The sequence below is a fragment of the Poromitra crassiceps genome, assembly GCF_964638095.1.
Source record: "Poromitra crassiceps genome assembly, chromosome: 7".
Classification (NCBI taxonomy): domain Eukaryota; kingdom Metazoa; phylum Chordata; class Actinopteri; order Beryciformes; family Melamphaidae; genus Poromitra; species Poromitra crassiceps.
The window spans coordinates 1,177,901-1,192,986 of record NC_139628.1 but is presented as its reverse complement, the minus strand read 5'-3'; the positions used below and the strand labels follow the sequence as shown (position 1 = coordinate 1,192,986).

The window sequence follows — 15,086 nt, the reverse complement described above, 5'->3', positions numbered from 1 at the left end:
AAACCCAAAACGCATCCAGACTCGTCTCCAGAATAAGATGTTGGCATGTTACGTTCTGCAAACCACAAACGTTGAATCAACATTCATGAACAGTAGCGGAGCGTACACCGGGGCAGAGGGTGCGCCCGCCACGGGCCCACTCCCATCCAATTTTTTTTTTTTTTTTTTTTTTGCATGCCAGGCCAGGCCAGGCCTGAGTGTGAGAGCAATTCAATCAATAGACAATAACATTGGTGTGTTTAAAATGAGATATTCCACTAAATATGGCTAAAACAGATTCAAACATGCAAAAAAGGCAAATTTTTCTTCGCCGCCGGCCTTAATTGGAAAAAAAAAATTGGGATGGGGGGGCCCCCTAAGAGCTTCGCCCCCCCCCCCCCCCCCCCCCCCCCCCTCCCGGGCTGACAGGGTCGCTCCGCCCCTGTTTATGAACCCAAAATATGTTGCATATCCAGGCATGGGAAGTAACTGATTACATGTAATCCGGTTACTATGATCAGGATCCAAAAAAAGGTACTGTACAAGAATCCCTTACAGTTACAGAAAAAGAGATGTAATCAAGAATACAGTTACATTTACATTTAGTTACATTTATTTATTTGAAAATCTGCGCAAAGATCGGCGCGGCCTGGGGTCCTTCAGGCTAGAGCGAGGTGCTCGACGCAGGTAAATGACGTGCAGCGCACAGGCCCTCTTGAGGCGTCCTTGAGGCATCCTCTCAGCCTCTGGACTGCCTTTGCCACGGGAGGGTCTGGTGAGACGAAGGAGAAGGGGAAGGAGAAGAAGAAGGAGGAGCACGGCCGGGAGTAACCCACAGAGCCTAGATCCTCCATGCACCGAAGGGCCAATACTGCGGCGTAGCACTAGCTCTATTGCAGCGGATTGGGCGTTCTCGCTTACCCCTCCCGCGGGCAACGTTGCAGACAGAGTAGGAAGGCTGATCCGTGAGCGGCTTCTGGGACGCGAGTCGGGGTCTTAATTGGCCTCGGCTGGGTCTACTGGGCGAGGGTGTATGATGTTGACAGACCCGAAACACCTTACGACCCCAGATAACATCACTGATGACGCGTCCCAGCGCATGCGGCAGTAGTGTATTTGAGAATATAGTAAAAATAGGAGTACTAGCAGGATTACAATTTAAAATACATTTATTGTATATTCTATTTATTATATTTAATATTGATTCTTCTTATTGTCTACTTTATGTTTGATATCATATGGTGCAAATAAATCAAGATAATATCAGTGCACTGTAATCCGAAGATGTAAATATTATTATTGTTATTGTATTATTACTCATAAGAAACAGGCACACTATAGATTCCAGAGCTGTTTTTGGAGAGAAAAATATGTCCTCCTGAGGAGCAGGCCCCCAGTCTCCAGTAGTCGAATACAGGAAATATTTTTAAAAGTAATCCAAAAGTAACTGAAAGTAATCAGTTACATAACTTTTATATTGTGATACTTGGATTACGTTACTGATTACAATCTTTAACAGGTAATTAGTAATTGTAACTGATTATATTTTTAAAGTAACCCTCCAAACCCTGCCCATACGGTATCAACACACTCCAACCAGGAGCGTTAACAACGTCCATTTGAAAAAGTCGGTTAATTTGAAAACTTTGCTGCATTTCCGACATTAATTTGAAAACTTTACAGAAATAAAACTTGGGTTATGGTTAACACAACTGGTTAAGGTTAGGGGTATGGCTATGGTGAACACAACTGGTTAAGGATAGGGTTATGGTTAACACAACTGGTTAAGGTTAGGGTTATGGTTAACACAACTGCTTAAGGTTATGGTTAACACAACTGGTTAAGGTTAGGGTTATGGTTGGTTATTTAAATAAGAATGTGACTTACGGTTGAAATTTAGACTGAACAAAATTAACAGAATGAACAGAATCAAAATTACTTCACCTCCGTATTTCAGCAAAACAAATACACAAACACACACACCCCACATACACACACACCGGGCAAAAACCCACCTCTTGTGTGTGTGTGTGTGTGTGTGTGTGTGTGTGTGTGTCTAGGACAGAGAGATATAACTGAAGTAATAATGAGGTAATATGTCAGTTTAATGGTGAATGGTATTTGAGCAACAGACAGTGTGGCTGATGCAGCCAAAATCAATCAAGACATTTTAATATTCAGATCACACATAGAGTGCCAAAGTCATGCCCACTTCCGGGTTAAGTGTACAAACCAAGGGATTTCAGCTGACATTTCATAAAATGCTTTTTTACTTACTTTTTACTTTGTCAAACCAAGTGATTCAGCTATATTTAGAAACAGGAGAGACGATAGAACATTTTACTTAAAACCGAAACGAAAAAACTTCTTTACGATTTTTTTTTAAATAGTTTTGGTCTGAGTGAAATGTTCTATGGTCTCTCCTGAGTCTAAATATAGCTGAATCGCTTGACCAAGTAAAACTATCTTTATAAGCATTTTACGAAATGTCTATGGAAAAATATATTGGTTTGTGTGCCTAACCCGGAAGTGGGTGTGACTTTGGCTTTCTAAGTGATAATCAATAGAAGATAACACAGAGCAGCTAAAAAGGTTCATCACTTAGGCGTAACCTGTCACCCAGTTTGAGTGACAGGTGTTGGGGAGCGGGGCTAACAGCACACTCTCAAGATTGGGGTTTTAACAAAATGAAATGTGTTTCTTAGTTTTGTAAAGTTCTGAAAACATTTTGTCTTCGTCAAAGTAAAAGTCCAAATTGCTGAAGGTCTGACAGGTAATTATGATCATTAGAATCATAAAGATCATTATAATAAAGATCAAACATCAATGACACATATACAACTTACTCTGACTCCTGTTTGGGGAAGCTAACTACAAAATGCACAAACAGTTCCTATCAAGGGAGGTACGGAAGCCTATTGAGGACATGCATTGTATTTACGCCATTTTCCCATGATAAGGAGTTAATTTTCTTTGCTTTCTCAAGATATCAAGTTATTTGTCATTTCTCGAGATAACACACAATTATCTCATGTTGGGAAGACATTTAATTATTTTGTTATCTCGAGAAAACTCTACACTATACAGCTACATACATACAACTACATACCCAGCTATAGACCCATTTCACAGCAAACATTTTGAGGTGGTAAAGCAGGAAGGTATAACCAATACCATTAATGGTGGTTCCATTCCATTTAGGTGTTCTAGTGCCAGGGCCCTTGTTAATGTTATGCCTTACACCTGCTTTACTCACTGCTTTACCACCTCAAAATGGTTGCTGTGAAAAGGGCCTATACATGGATTAATACTATAATATACTTATGTCAAATTATAAAAGTACAAATAAGAGCCACTGTGTATGCATGGAACAATACGGTCCTGCCAAGCCGAAGAACAGTAAGCTGAGAAAAATATGAAGTTAAAATTATTATTACTTTACATTACATATATCAATTTGATGAAATATATGCCTAAATAACCTCAATGGGCTTCCGTACTATTCTGACAGGACTACAGTGTGTGTATGTGTGTGTGTGTCTGGTTCGATGAGACCGCGTTGTTGTTGGCACGGCGATGTTGTTGCAGTGATGTCATCGACAAGCCCCTCGTCTCAGAGTGACATCATCAACAGCGACCTCTCCTCTCCGTCCTTTCCTCCGCTCTGCCTTCAACAACACCTGCTCACACACACACGCATGCACACATACACACACATTCCATCAAGCTATTTGAGATTGAATATTTAGCCATTTAGTCATTGTTAAGGTGAAGTCATATTTTAATTTATAATTGTGTGTGTGTGTGTGTGTGTGTGTGTGTGTGTGTGTGTGTGTGTGTGTGTGTGTGTGTGTGTGTGTGTGTGTGTGTGTGTGTGTGTGTGTGCGTGCGCGCGCGTGCGTCCGTGCGTGTGTGTGTCTCACCCGGTCCAGTGTGTGTGTCGTCAGTGTAACCTTTGTGTGTCTCCATCCATGTCCTCCTGTCCTGCTCCAGAGGGCGGGGCTATACCTTCAACAGCCAATTAGATGAAGACCCGTCAGTAGCTACATTAAAACCAAGTGGCAACCTCCATCTTGGAAAAATGAAGCCAATGCGGTAGTGCAGTTCCTCCAATGGCCACTTGAGGATGGCTCCAAAAGGGAGTCAATCCCCATAGACCGCCAAGTTAAAATGCCCAACTTTACAGCAGAAATAAACATGCTTTTTATGATATGATATATGATATATTGCTTTATTGTCAGCACTGCTGAAATTTGTCTTGCGACCCAGCAGCCATTGTATGCAAAAACAAAGGACATGTATACACATTACACACATTAACATGACACAGTGAAAACACAAGATATTGACATACATAGAAACATACAATCGAGAGCACCGTCCACCGCTCAGCCTATCTCTGGCTTAGCTCCTGGTTGAGCCTCAGAGTCGATTGATGGACAAATGACTTTTTTAGTCTAACCTTCTTATGTGTTGGGACACTGTATCTCCTTCCTGAGGGCAATAACCTGTATTCACTGTGTAAAACATGACTAGTGTTTGAGGTGATGTTCTTTGCCAGCCTCAGCATGCTGTTGTCATACGTGGAAGTATACAGCCGCTGAAGTGGTTGTCCAACAATCTTTGAACAAATGTTTAGTTGTTGCAACATTTGTGACTTTAAGGCTACAGACAGACATCCATACCAGGTAGTACTACAGTACTGAAGAACACTCATAATAACAGAAGTGAAAAACAAAAGAAGAATCCTTCTACTGGCACCAAAAGATCTTAAGCGGCGAAGGAAATAGATTCTTTGCTTTGTTTTCTTACACACTGATTCAGTCTGATCTTTCCATGACAGAAGATGGTCTATCACTACTCCTAGGTATGTGTATGAGCCTACCTGATTTATTTGTTCACTATGAATAGTAATGGGAGATCTGCCTATCTCCGGTGGTGCACCAAAAACAATCTCTTCTGTCTTTTTTGTGTTGATGATGAGAGCGTTGTTATCACTCCATTCGACAACCTTATTTACTCTCTGTTGGTGCAGTCCAGGATCACTGGAGCTAACTAAGAGAGAAATTAAAACAGTGTCATCAGAGTACTTTAGAATGTGTTGGTCAGGTCTGTCAGTAAGACCTTCAGACAGGCATTCTTCAGTACGACAGCTGTCAGTGTAGAGGGTGAACAGCACAGCTGAGCTTACACTACCCTGCGGAGCACCAACATTAGTAGTTAGTGCAGAAGAAAGGGTTGTGTTTACTTTCACTCTCTGTACTCTGTTAGTGAGAAAGCCTGCATACCAGTGAATTAAATATGGATTCAGTTCTAGCTGGACCATCTTTGACACCAGTATATCAGACTGTATTGTGTTGAAGGCCGAAGAAAAGTCTAAGAACAACACCCGTGCATACTGCTCATTAGACTGATCTAGATGTTTTGTAACCAGGTGGACCAGTGTGGCAACCGCATCTTCCGTACCGCATCCCTTTTTATAGGCAAATTGACAGGGGTCGAATTTCTCTTCGGTTATACTAACGAGATGATGTAGCAGTATTTTTTCAAGTGATTTCATGATCACTGAAGTGAGGGCTATGGGTCTATATGTTTATTATTAATTCTTAATTTCACCATTCCTGACAACTGTATGGGGCGAATTTTATATAACTCACCCATTCATACATTACGTACTATTTATACAGGCTATGGCTGCAAATTAGTTGTTGATGGTCTCAATCACTTCTTCAATACAGCATGATGTTCAGTTCGTAAACTATGCTCCCATTTAGAGTCAAATAGATGACGAAGCAGACTATGCTTTGGGGTGTGATTGACAGGTCGCACAGTGATCACGCAGCTCACCAAGCTTTTTTTTTTACTACCAATTAAGAAAAAAATCACTGCACAATGAGGCTTCCTTATTGGTTCTCCTACCTCTGGTTCCGCCCCTTTTTCCTGACGAAAAGCTGCAGCACGCCCACCTGGTGCCCTGTCAGCCAATGGGAGAACGAGAAGCAAAGGTCACCGTGGCTCCAGGGCGGGACAAGCTGCACGGCCAATCGAGCACCACGCACGCTCCTCTGCCCCACCTTCAGCTCAGGTACGGACAGGTACCGCCCACCTGACAGAGAGAGAGAAAGAGGGAGAGAGAGGATTTTAGTTTTTATAAATATGTTAATCTTAAACATTTCATTGTCCATTATTTGTACTGTTGTATTGTTTTGAATGCTTTGGAAATAGTGTATTTTTTTTAACTTATTTTGATTTCCTTTTCTCAAGTGCAATCGTATAGTACATTCACATGTTCAGAGATGATCACAGGTATAAGTGTCTTATGGGGCAGTCCGTGGATTTTTGTCAATGTCCATAATTCCCATTCTCAGATGACAGGGACAAATCGTGACATTCCTTTATGAACAGAAAAACAAATTGTATGTATGCATGCATTATAACACAGGAAAAAATACGGACATAAATTAAAAATTAAAATAATAATAATAATCCACAGGAGTTGTTCACTAGACTTAGATAACATTAGTTGAAAGAATATGAGATAATTGGGGACCATTTATTCAAGAATACATCGGTCTTTAATTGTAACCTTGCAGTTATGTCTTCCATTTGATAAAGATCCTTAACCTTGTCCTTCCAGTGTGTTATCATGGGGGGCTGCGGCCTCAGCCAGGAGATCGTGATAATTTTCTTAGCAGTTAGCAGAAGGACTCTCAGTATTCGTGTCAGATTATTGCTTTCTACATCTTCTGCCAGTATTCAGCAGTAGTAAATAGTAAGATGAACCATCTTCTAAGGGCAGTTCAATACCTAAACATTTTATAATTTCTGTTTTGTATGTTTTGCCAAAATTCTTCTAATTTTGGGCAGTCCCAAAATGTGTGGCCTACTAGGCCACAGCCCCTCCAACACTGTTACGACTGTGTCGTTTGTTTTTCTTCTTTTCTTTGTGAATTATATAGTTTATATGCACTGGTGAAAGTGGGCCGGAACCGTCCGGTGCGCAGTTCCGGTAAGACTTTCGGTGCCTGAACGCCGTTGGGGGAAGACATCCAGCTGCCTGTCAATCAAAATCCGATTGTTGCAGAGTGCAGTCGGTCCATAATTTCCAACAAGGAAATGCATGGCTGACGTTATGTCATTACTAATAAACAACAGTCTCTCTCATAAATTGCTTCTAAATTGTTCCTGTTTTAGACCTGGCTGTCAGTGGTTTTTAATCCGTGCTGTGTGTGTAGGCTGATTTGCGCTTCCAGCATGCAGCTCCTGAATGCCGCTGCTGCTGCCTGCACTGGGCTGTGTCAAGTCTCGCTTGCGGCTTGCCTCCGCTCCGCAAACAAAAACAGTTCCACCAGGATTGCGCGAATGTAGTTCCCAAGCAAGCAAGCAAGCAGAAACGGTAATATTTCCAACCACTGAGAGGCAGGCAGGCAGCGATGTGCCGCAAGGCATGGGTTTACTTTGTGGCAATTGTGGGGCGAGTAGCTAACAGCAGCTAGCAGGAGGAGGCGCAGTGAAGTGATGGAGTGATACACACACAGTGAACTGAGTGAAGTGCCAGCGCTGTTGTGTTAACATGAAATGTACGGCGGTAGGCAACTCTTGTCCAATCAAATTACTCGGCCGGAACTAACTGTTGTATAAAGGTGCGTTTGATTTATTGTTCCCGGACATTTTGCGACCAAATGCACCTACTTTATTAATGCAATTTGCACAGGGCAGCGGGCAAGGATGGATAATAAACGAGCCCAACATGTTTGCCATTGTTTTCAGAACAAAGGAACAGAAATGCAACAAACACTAACTCAAATGTTTAAGAGGAAGGAGAGAGAGAAAGAAGCAGATAAAGTGGCGAAAGTTAGAAGAAAAGAGCAAATTGAGGGCCAGAGGGAAGAGGCAGAGCCTCTGCAAAATGAAAACCCACCCTCAGATGCAAATACAGGTGATGATGCTAATTTAGACCAGAGAATGGACATGAAGTTAGCTTACTAGCAAAAGACAATGGCTTACTCAGAACACAGTCTGTGTGCATACAGTACAACATTTTGTATGTATCCTACACATTGTAGGATACATTTTGAGATATTTTATTTTACTAATAATCTGTTCATTAATTTATCTGCCCACTGTTCTGACAATTCAAAGACAGACTGTTTGACTGTTGATGAATTTAGTTGTAAATGTTAATCTAATTTAATTCAAACAGTTGAGGGCCAGAGAGAGGAAGAGGAGACTCAACAAGAAGCAGCAGGTCCCTCCTCAGAAGAAAGAACAGGCGATGCTGCTAGCCCTCCTACTGCTTACCCTAATGTATGGAAAGAAGAACAGTATAAACAGTTCAAGGAGAAAAATGAATGGCTGCATGCTGAAAATGGAAGGCTAGGCTGTAGCCCATGCCATGATGTAAAAGATCTGGGTGTCATTTCGTATGTCAGACCAGGTAATTTCGTGTGTTCAGGGATGCATGGGGGTGGGAGGAGAACAATATGAAACGATGAAGGTTGGGGTAGTAGCCTATAGTTCCTGCAAGAAATTCAAACCACTTTCACCCCTGTTTATATGTAGACTCGTCAATGGACTGAGAGTCCGGTCCATTTTCCTCGTCGGACGGGCACGTGACATTAGCTATTTCCATGACATACTTCCTGGTTGCGGGTGTTTATCTTGTTGTCGACAGTGTCTTTGGCTCAGTCTTTCCCAGGTGCAGCTGGTTGGAGATTTGAGTGGACTGATTACATGCAACAGTTGCTGATTATAGCAGCCCTGTCTGTCTGCCTACATAGGGGACTCATTCCAACATGACAACAGAGTTGTACTGGAGTGTGAGACCCGTACCCTCTCATCCGCGCACTTACACCTTGTTTCATTCAATTTGTTTCCTTTGTGCATTTTGGTCTTGATTTCTAAATCTTGTTCGTTTCTTTGTGTGTTGCAGGAACGAGTCGCTACCTAGTGTGTTAGGGAACAGCAGTGCCGGCCGGGGGTTAACATCAGGTATCAGTGAAGGCGGCGGCCTGCTGGACCAGATTTCCTTGTCAGTAGAGCGTACTCGTTCCTTCCTTCTTTATTTTTTGAGCAATAAACATTGTTTTGTTGCAAATTTGATACTGTTTCTGTGCATTTTATGTTACGGTCCTAACCCTAGACTTGGGGCGTAACAAACACAAATGTACAGTACCACCAAATTTTGATGTGATAAGGAGTCCTGAAAAATCTCATCTTAACCTTCCATTCAAATCTGTTCCAAATAGGGCTACTTGTTATTTTGTGTCCTCTGCACTATAATTCCCATTTTTTATCCGATTACATAAATACATACTTCAGCATGCGCTGGGACGCGTCATCAGTGATGTTGACTGGGGTCGTAAGGTGTTTCGGGTCTGTTCAACATCATACACCCTCGCCCAGTAGAGCCAGCCGAGGCCGATTACGACCCCGACCCGCATCCCAGAAGCAGCCGCACACGGATCAGCCCTCCTACTCTATCTGCAACGTTGCCCGCGGAAGGGCCGATCACGCACAATCCGCTGCAATAGAGCTAGTGCTGCGCCGCAGCATTGCAAGACCCTTCGGTGCATGGAGGCTCTAAGGCGTTGTGGGTTGTCTCCCAGCCGCTCACCTCCTTCGTCTCACCAGGCCCTCCCGGGGCACAGGCATCCAGTGGCAAAATGGATGCCTCAAGAGTGCCAGAGTTTCAGAGCGTTTTCAGTGATTTCTCGAGGCCCACAGAATATTGTGTGATATTACTATGTAAACACCGAACATGCCCAAAGAACGATGATCTATCATCTTCTATCATCAGCAAAAAAAGTTTATTGATATAATTTTCCGTTCTTTAGTTATGAGCCGGAGAAGATAGGTTGATTTCACCAAAAAGAGACGTTTCAAATTAGAAGCTGAGATAATTAGCCTTTTGTGAAATGAAGCATTTCAAGCACATGACTGACTCTGAAGCTAATATTTTCTGATGTAGTCACACCTCAAAAATAATTTCCTTCAATAAAACAGTGAAAACAAAGGAATTTTGTTTGGCAAAATAATATTTTTTAGCTGCAACCAGCAGCGCTGGCCCCTGCGTGCGCTGCTGGTTGCAGCTTTTTGCTGGTCTTGATTTACTGCTGGTGGGCATCAGATATTCTAGCTTGCGTTTGCCAATCCTGTCCTGCTGTCTGGGTCTGTCTGGGTCAGTGTTGTATGCTGCCCTGCGTGCCCCAACCCGCTCAACTGCAAACCCCACCTCCGTGGGAGTGTCTCTGGTGGCTCTCTGCTGCGTTTGCTCTGTAGGCTACTGAAAAGTGCGCTACATCCAGCTTTTTTACAGCGTTCCGCGTGTATTTGTCATCGGCTCCCATGCTTCCAGTTGAGAATAATAACAACTCCACAACTAATCATGCGGATGGGCTATCGCAGCGGACACGGAGGGACTCAATTGTGGCAGCAGATTGGCTGCTGCAGGCACAGCTAACGTTATGCTTCATGCATATCGATGCATACGGATGCGATTTCCGTTTCCCCATGACTTCTTCTCTGTTTTTCCCTCGCCTTTCTGTAAACTGTCGCCACCTAATGGGTCCGTAAAATAGTTTTACACATTCAACATCCACCATACTTTCACAGGAGATGGATCAGGCTTTGATCCACGTCCCACCGTCAAAAAACGCAATTGACGACTTTAGTCGTCATTGGCACTGAACGTTACTATTTGAATTGACGACTATAGTCGTCATTGGCACTCAATGAGTTAAACATCATTGTTCTTATTTGAGTCATTCCACGAAACGGGTACGATTTGTGTCGCACTGAACTTTTTAAGTGTATTTTATCTATTGGGTCATTAAAATCTATTTTTAAAAGCTTTTTTTATTTTAATTGAAATTTAAAAACATTACGTAAAGTTGAACTTTATATCAGAAATTATCTTCTTGTTGTTTTCCAGTTGAGACCACCTATTTTGTCATGTCCCTCATGGCCTTCGATGAAATTGTATAGCTACAATAATATGAGTACTAAAAATAGAAGAAGAAAAAAATACATATATTTTGCCATTCATAAACTGCTGGTCATGTTATTTATATCTAAATAAATTCATGATTATTCATTAAAATCAAATTATTTAGTTCCGTCCCCCAGACACCCTCAACCCTTACACAATTCATTCCCCCCTCATAAAAAATAATGCACCGATCCTTTAGTGACATTATCAACCCGAAGTTGCATCATAGAAGTCTTCTGAACAACATGGTGCAGGAAGAGGAAAGTTTTCACCGTCTTCTATAATTATATTTCAGTCATTTATACTGTCATAAGCCACTTTCAGACATGAACTCCGGATCAGGTCAGGGTTGCTTCCCCTGAGCCTGACCAAGGCATGTCTGAAAGCGACTATAGTGTGGTCGTAAAGCTTCATGGCTCAACCCTGTTACATGAGTGTGTGTGTGTGTGTGTGTGTGTGTGTGTGTGTGTGTGTGTGTGTGTGTGTGTGTGTGTGTTACCTGCAGGGTTCTTTGCAGTGTGCCAGTGCAGATCTCCCTCTCTGTCAGACAGCCAGTCACACAAGCCGTGGTCGAATGAACAGTGCAGCACACCAGCCACTGACACACACACACACACACACACATAAAGAGGAAAGAGAATTATAGACAATCACCATGAGAGACACACACGTCCATCCAAAGCAGGGGTGTTTTAGATTTCATGTAAAGGAGAGATATAAGTTTTGGTCCAGCTGAATCGCTTGGTTTGACCAAGGAAAACTATTATCATAAGCAGTTTACGAAATGTAGATGGTGGACGAATAGCTCTGGTGCGTATGGCTGAACCGGAAGTTTGACTTTGGCTCTCCATTGATATTATTGAGAAGAATCCTCATAATTATCATGATATTGATTTCAACCATATCGTTCAGCCCTATTTTTGGTATAGACCTCCGTGGACAAAAATGCACCAACCGCCACTGGGAGAGACCATAGGACAAAACTTACTTAATAAAAAGGGGGGTCTGAGTTAAATGTTCTATGGTCTGTCGTGATTCTGGTTTGACCAAGTAAAACTATTTTATAAGGATTTTATGAAACATTAATACAAACTAGAATGACCGCACCGTGGATTTATGTCCAATCGCCATTTGAGGCAAATTGGAAGAAATTCCGTCAAGGCGCTCCTGAGATGTTGCGTTACAGAGCTTGGAAATTGGGTGTGTGAGGTCACAGTGACCTTGCACTTTGACCTTTAACCATCAAAGTCTAATCAGTTTATCCTTGAGTGCAAGTCGATGTTTGAGCCAAATCAGAAGAAATTCCATCAAGCCGTTCTTGAGATATCGCATTAACAACTTGGGAATGGCGTTCGTGAGGTCACAGTGACCTTGAACTTCGACCACCAAAATGTAATCTGTTCATCCTTGAGGCCAAGTTAATGTTTGAGGCAAATTTGATGAAATTCCGTCAAGGCATTCCTGAGATATGGCGTTAACAAGCTGGAAAATGGCGTTGGAGAGGTCACAGTGACCTTGACCTTTGACCTTTGATCACCAAAATGTAATCCGTTCATCCTTGCGCCCAAGTCGACATTTGAGCCAAATTGGCAGAAATTCCATCAAGTCATTCTTGAGATATCACTTTAACGAACTTGGGAATGGCATTCGTGAGGTCACAGTGACCTTGACCTTTAACCATGAAAATCAGTTCATCCATGAGTCCAAGTTGATGTTTGAGGCAAAGTTGATGAAATTCCGTCAAGGCATTCCTGAGATATCATGTTAACAAGCTTGAAAATGGCGTTTGAGAGGTCACAGTGACCTTGTCCTTTGACCACCAAAATCTAATCAGATCATCCTTGAGTCTAAGTCGATGTTTGAGGCAAATTTGATGAAATTCCGTCAAGGCGTTCCTCAGATATCGCGTTAACGAACATCGGACGGATGGACAGACGGATGGACGGACAACCCGGATCCATAATCCCTCCGACTGGCTATCACCGGCGGAGGCATACAAATAATGGGGAATTGACTTTCTTAGGCCCCATGGGAAATCTCGCGATGGTAATATTTATTTTTTTGCACTTTGGCTTACCTCTCCCATCCATGCTTTGGCTGCTCCTCAAGTCGGCTGGCTAACGTTAGTATTTTAATTTTTTATTTTTTCCATGTAGTTTGATGAAGCTCTGATGTCAGTTGTTCGCCGCTAGATATAATTTCTCTTCTTTGGTTTTACTGGCGGACTACACCATCTACTGTACCGGAGTACCAAACTGGTAACCTACTGTGGCTACAGAGAAAAACAGCTTTGTTTGCTGGGCGTCAAGGCAGCTTGACGTGCCTCATTATGTTCGGCCATTTACAAGAACAGGTGGCGTTCTAAACGTGCATGTTTGACGCTTTCAGTGCATTTAGGCCTTCACACACACACACTCACACACACTCACCAGGATCATCGTTGGCATCATCTGCTGTGTTTCCCAGCTCGATGTCGAATTCCCACACCTGGTTATGACCGGGATGACGAGGGACTGCAACACACACGCACGCACGCACGCACACACACACGCACGCACGCACGCACACACACACACACACACACACACACACACACACACACACGCACACACACACACACACACACACTCACACAATCACAGTAGTGACAGACAGTATTAGACAGTATTAGGGATGCACAATATCTCATATCGGTATCGGCCGATGTTAGGGCCTGTTTCCACCTAGCGTCTTTTTCCAACTGTTAAACGCTGGGAGTGCGCTGGGGAGCGCTGATCCCAGCGCACAATATACAAGGAAGCAGTCTGAAACTAACGTTAGTTCAGTGCGGTAGTAGCTTGATAGCTGACAGCTAGCAAGCTAACAACACAGGTAGGCTACGTTATTAAAAGCAGTAAGCACAACACTCACCAGAAATATTAAGTGTCTAGCCAATCTGCTCCCACAATTGAGCCGTTCTGTCTCTGTTGCGATAGTTTCTTCATATGATTAGCTGCCAGAAAAGGAGCACCCGACACCAGCGTCTTTCTGAAAAGTTAAAATATTTTCAGCTGGGAGCCGGCGCACAAAAACGCCGGAGCGCTCTGAAAATAGACGCTGGGCTCTGCGCACTTTCTCTAGACGTCCGTGTGCGCCCGCATACGCTCTCCCCCCATTGGAAACAACTGAAAAAAGACGCTGGATCTGAGGAAAAGACGCTAGGTGGACACAGGCCCTTAGTCAGTATCGGTCCGATAAGCAAAATAACAGCAATGTTAAAACATTGGTTATCGGTTTTCATATTGAGAGGAAACAATGCATGAATCTATGACTAGCCTGTTCCCAATGTTTTGGAAATAAACAAAGACATTATGTTTTCAAATTCACAGTGTTTACATGTGTTTTTCACTATTTACCACTTTTGATTATCATATAAACTTGTTGTTATACAGATCATATCGACATCAGTAAATATTGGCCATAAAAGCAATGTTAATATCAGTTATGTTATGTTATCTGTGAAAATCTTCATATCAGTGCATCCCTAGACAGTATAATTTCAATCCTGTCCGCTCTTTTCCTTTATGTGTGTGTGTGTGTGTGTGTGTGTGTGTGTGTGTGTGTGTGCGCGCGCTCATGCGTGTGTCTGTGTGTGTTTGCGTGCATGCGTGCGTGTGTTGTGTGTGTGTCCTCACTGTGCACGTCTCCTCTCGGTCGTTGTGTCACTTCCTTGTTGATCCTGTTGTCCACGGTGGTCGTTGGTAAGGAGGTGACAGCCGGTGTCGTTGGCGGGGTGGTCGTCCCGGCAGTTGTCGTTGGTTCCGTTGTTGTTACTCTTGTTGTTGTTGCTGCTGCTGTTGTAGTAGTAGGTAGTGGGGTGGTTGATACAGTAGTAGCAGCAGCAGTTGTAGTAGTGGTAGAAATTGTGGTAGTACTAGTTGTAGTATCCAGTTTGGTTGTAGCAGGTACAGCCATAGTTGTGGTAGTAGGAATAGGTGTGGTTTTACTTGCTTTAGTAATAATAACAATAGTAGTAGTAGGCACTGTAGTGGTTGACTTTGTTGTAGTAGGTGTGGTTGTAGTAGCAGGTTGTGGTGTTGTAGTACTAGCTGTAGTAGTGGTGGTTGTCAGGATGGTT

At 42.9% G+C, this 15,086-nt stretch overlaps 1 protein-coding gene across 1 annotated transcript in view; it reads right to left on the bottom strand.

The window, feature by feature from the left end:
- Window positions 1-3,523: 3,523 nt before the first annotated feature.
- The window catches only part of LOC310780155 (nephronectin), a 27,533-nt gene continuing 15,970 nt past the window's right edge, over window positions 3,524-15,086 (bottom strand). Inside the window, exons 8-13 of the mRNA XM_083640715.1 lie at window positions 14,644-15,086; window positions 13,399-13,482; window positions 11,469-11,567; window positions 5,899-6,085; window positions 3,903-3,987; window positions 3,524-3,659 (exon numbers count right to left, since the gene is read on the bottom strand). The exon at window positions 14,644-15,086 is cut by the window's right edge and continues 346 nt beyond it. Coding sequence (XP_083496841.1) covers window positions 3,573-3,659; window positions 3,903-3,987; window positions 5,899-6,085; window positions 11,469-11,567; window positions 13,399-13,482; window positions 14,644-15,086 — 985 coding nt within the window. The 3' untranslated portion in view covers window positions 3,524-3,572. The remainder of the gene's footprint in view (window positions 3,660-3,902; window positions 3,988-5,898; window positions 6,086-11,468; window positions 11,568-13,398; window positions 13,483-14,643) is intronic.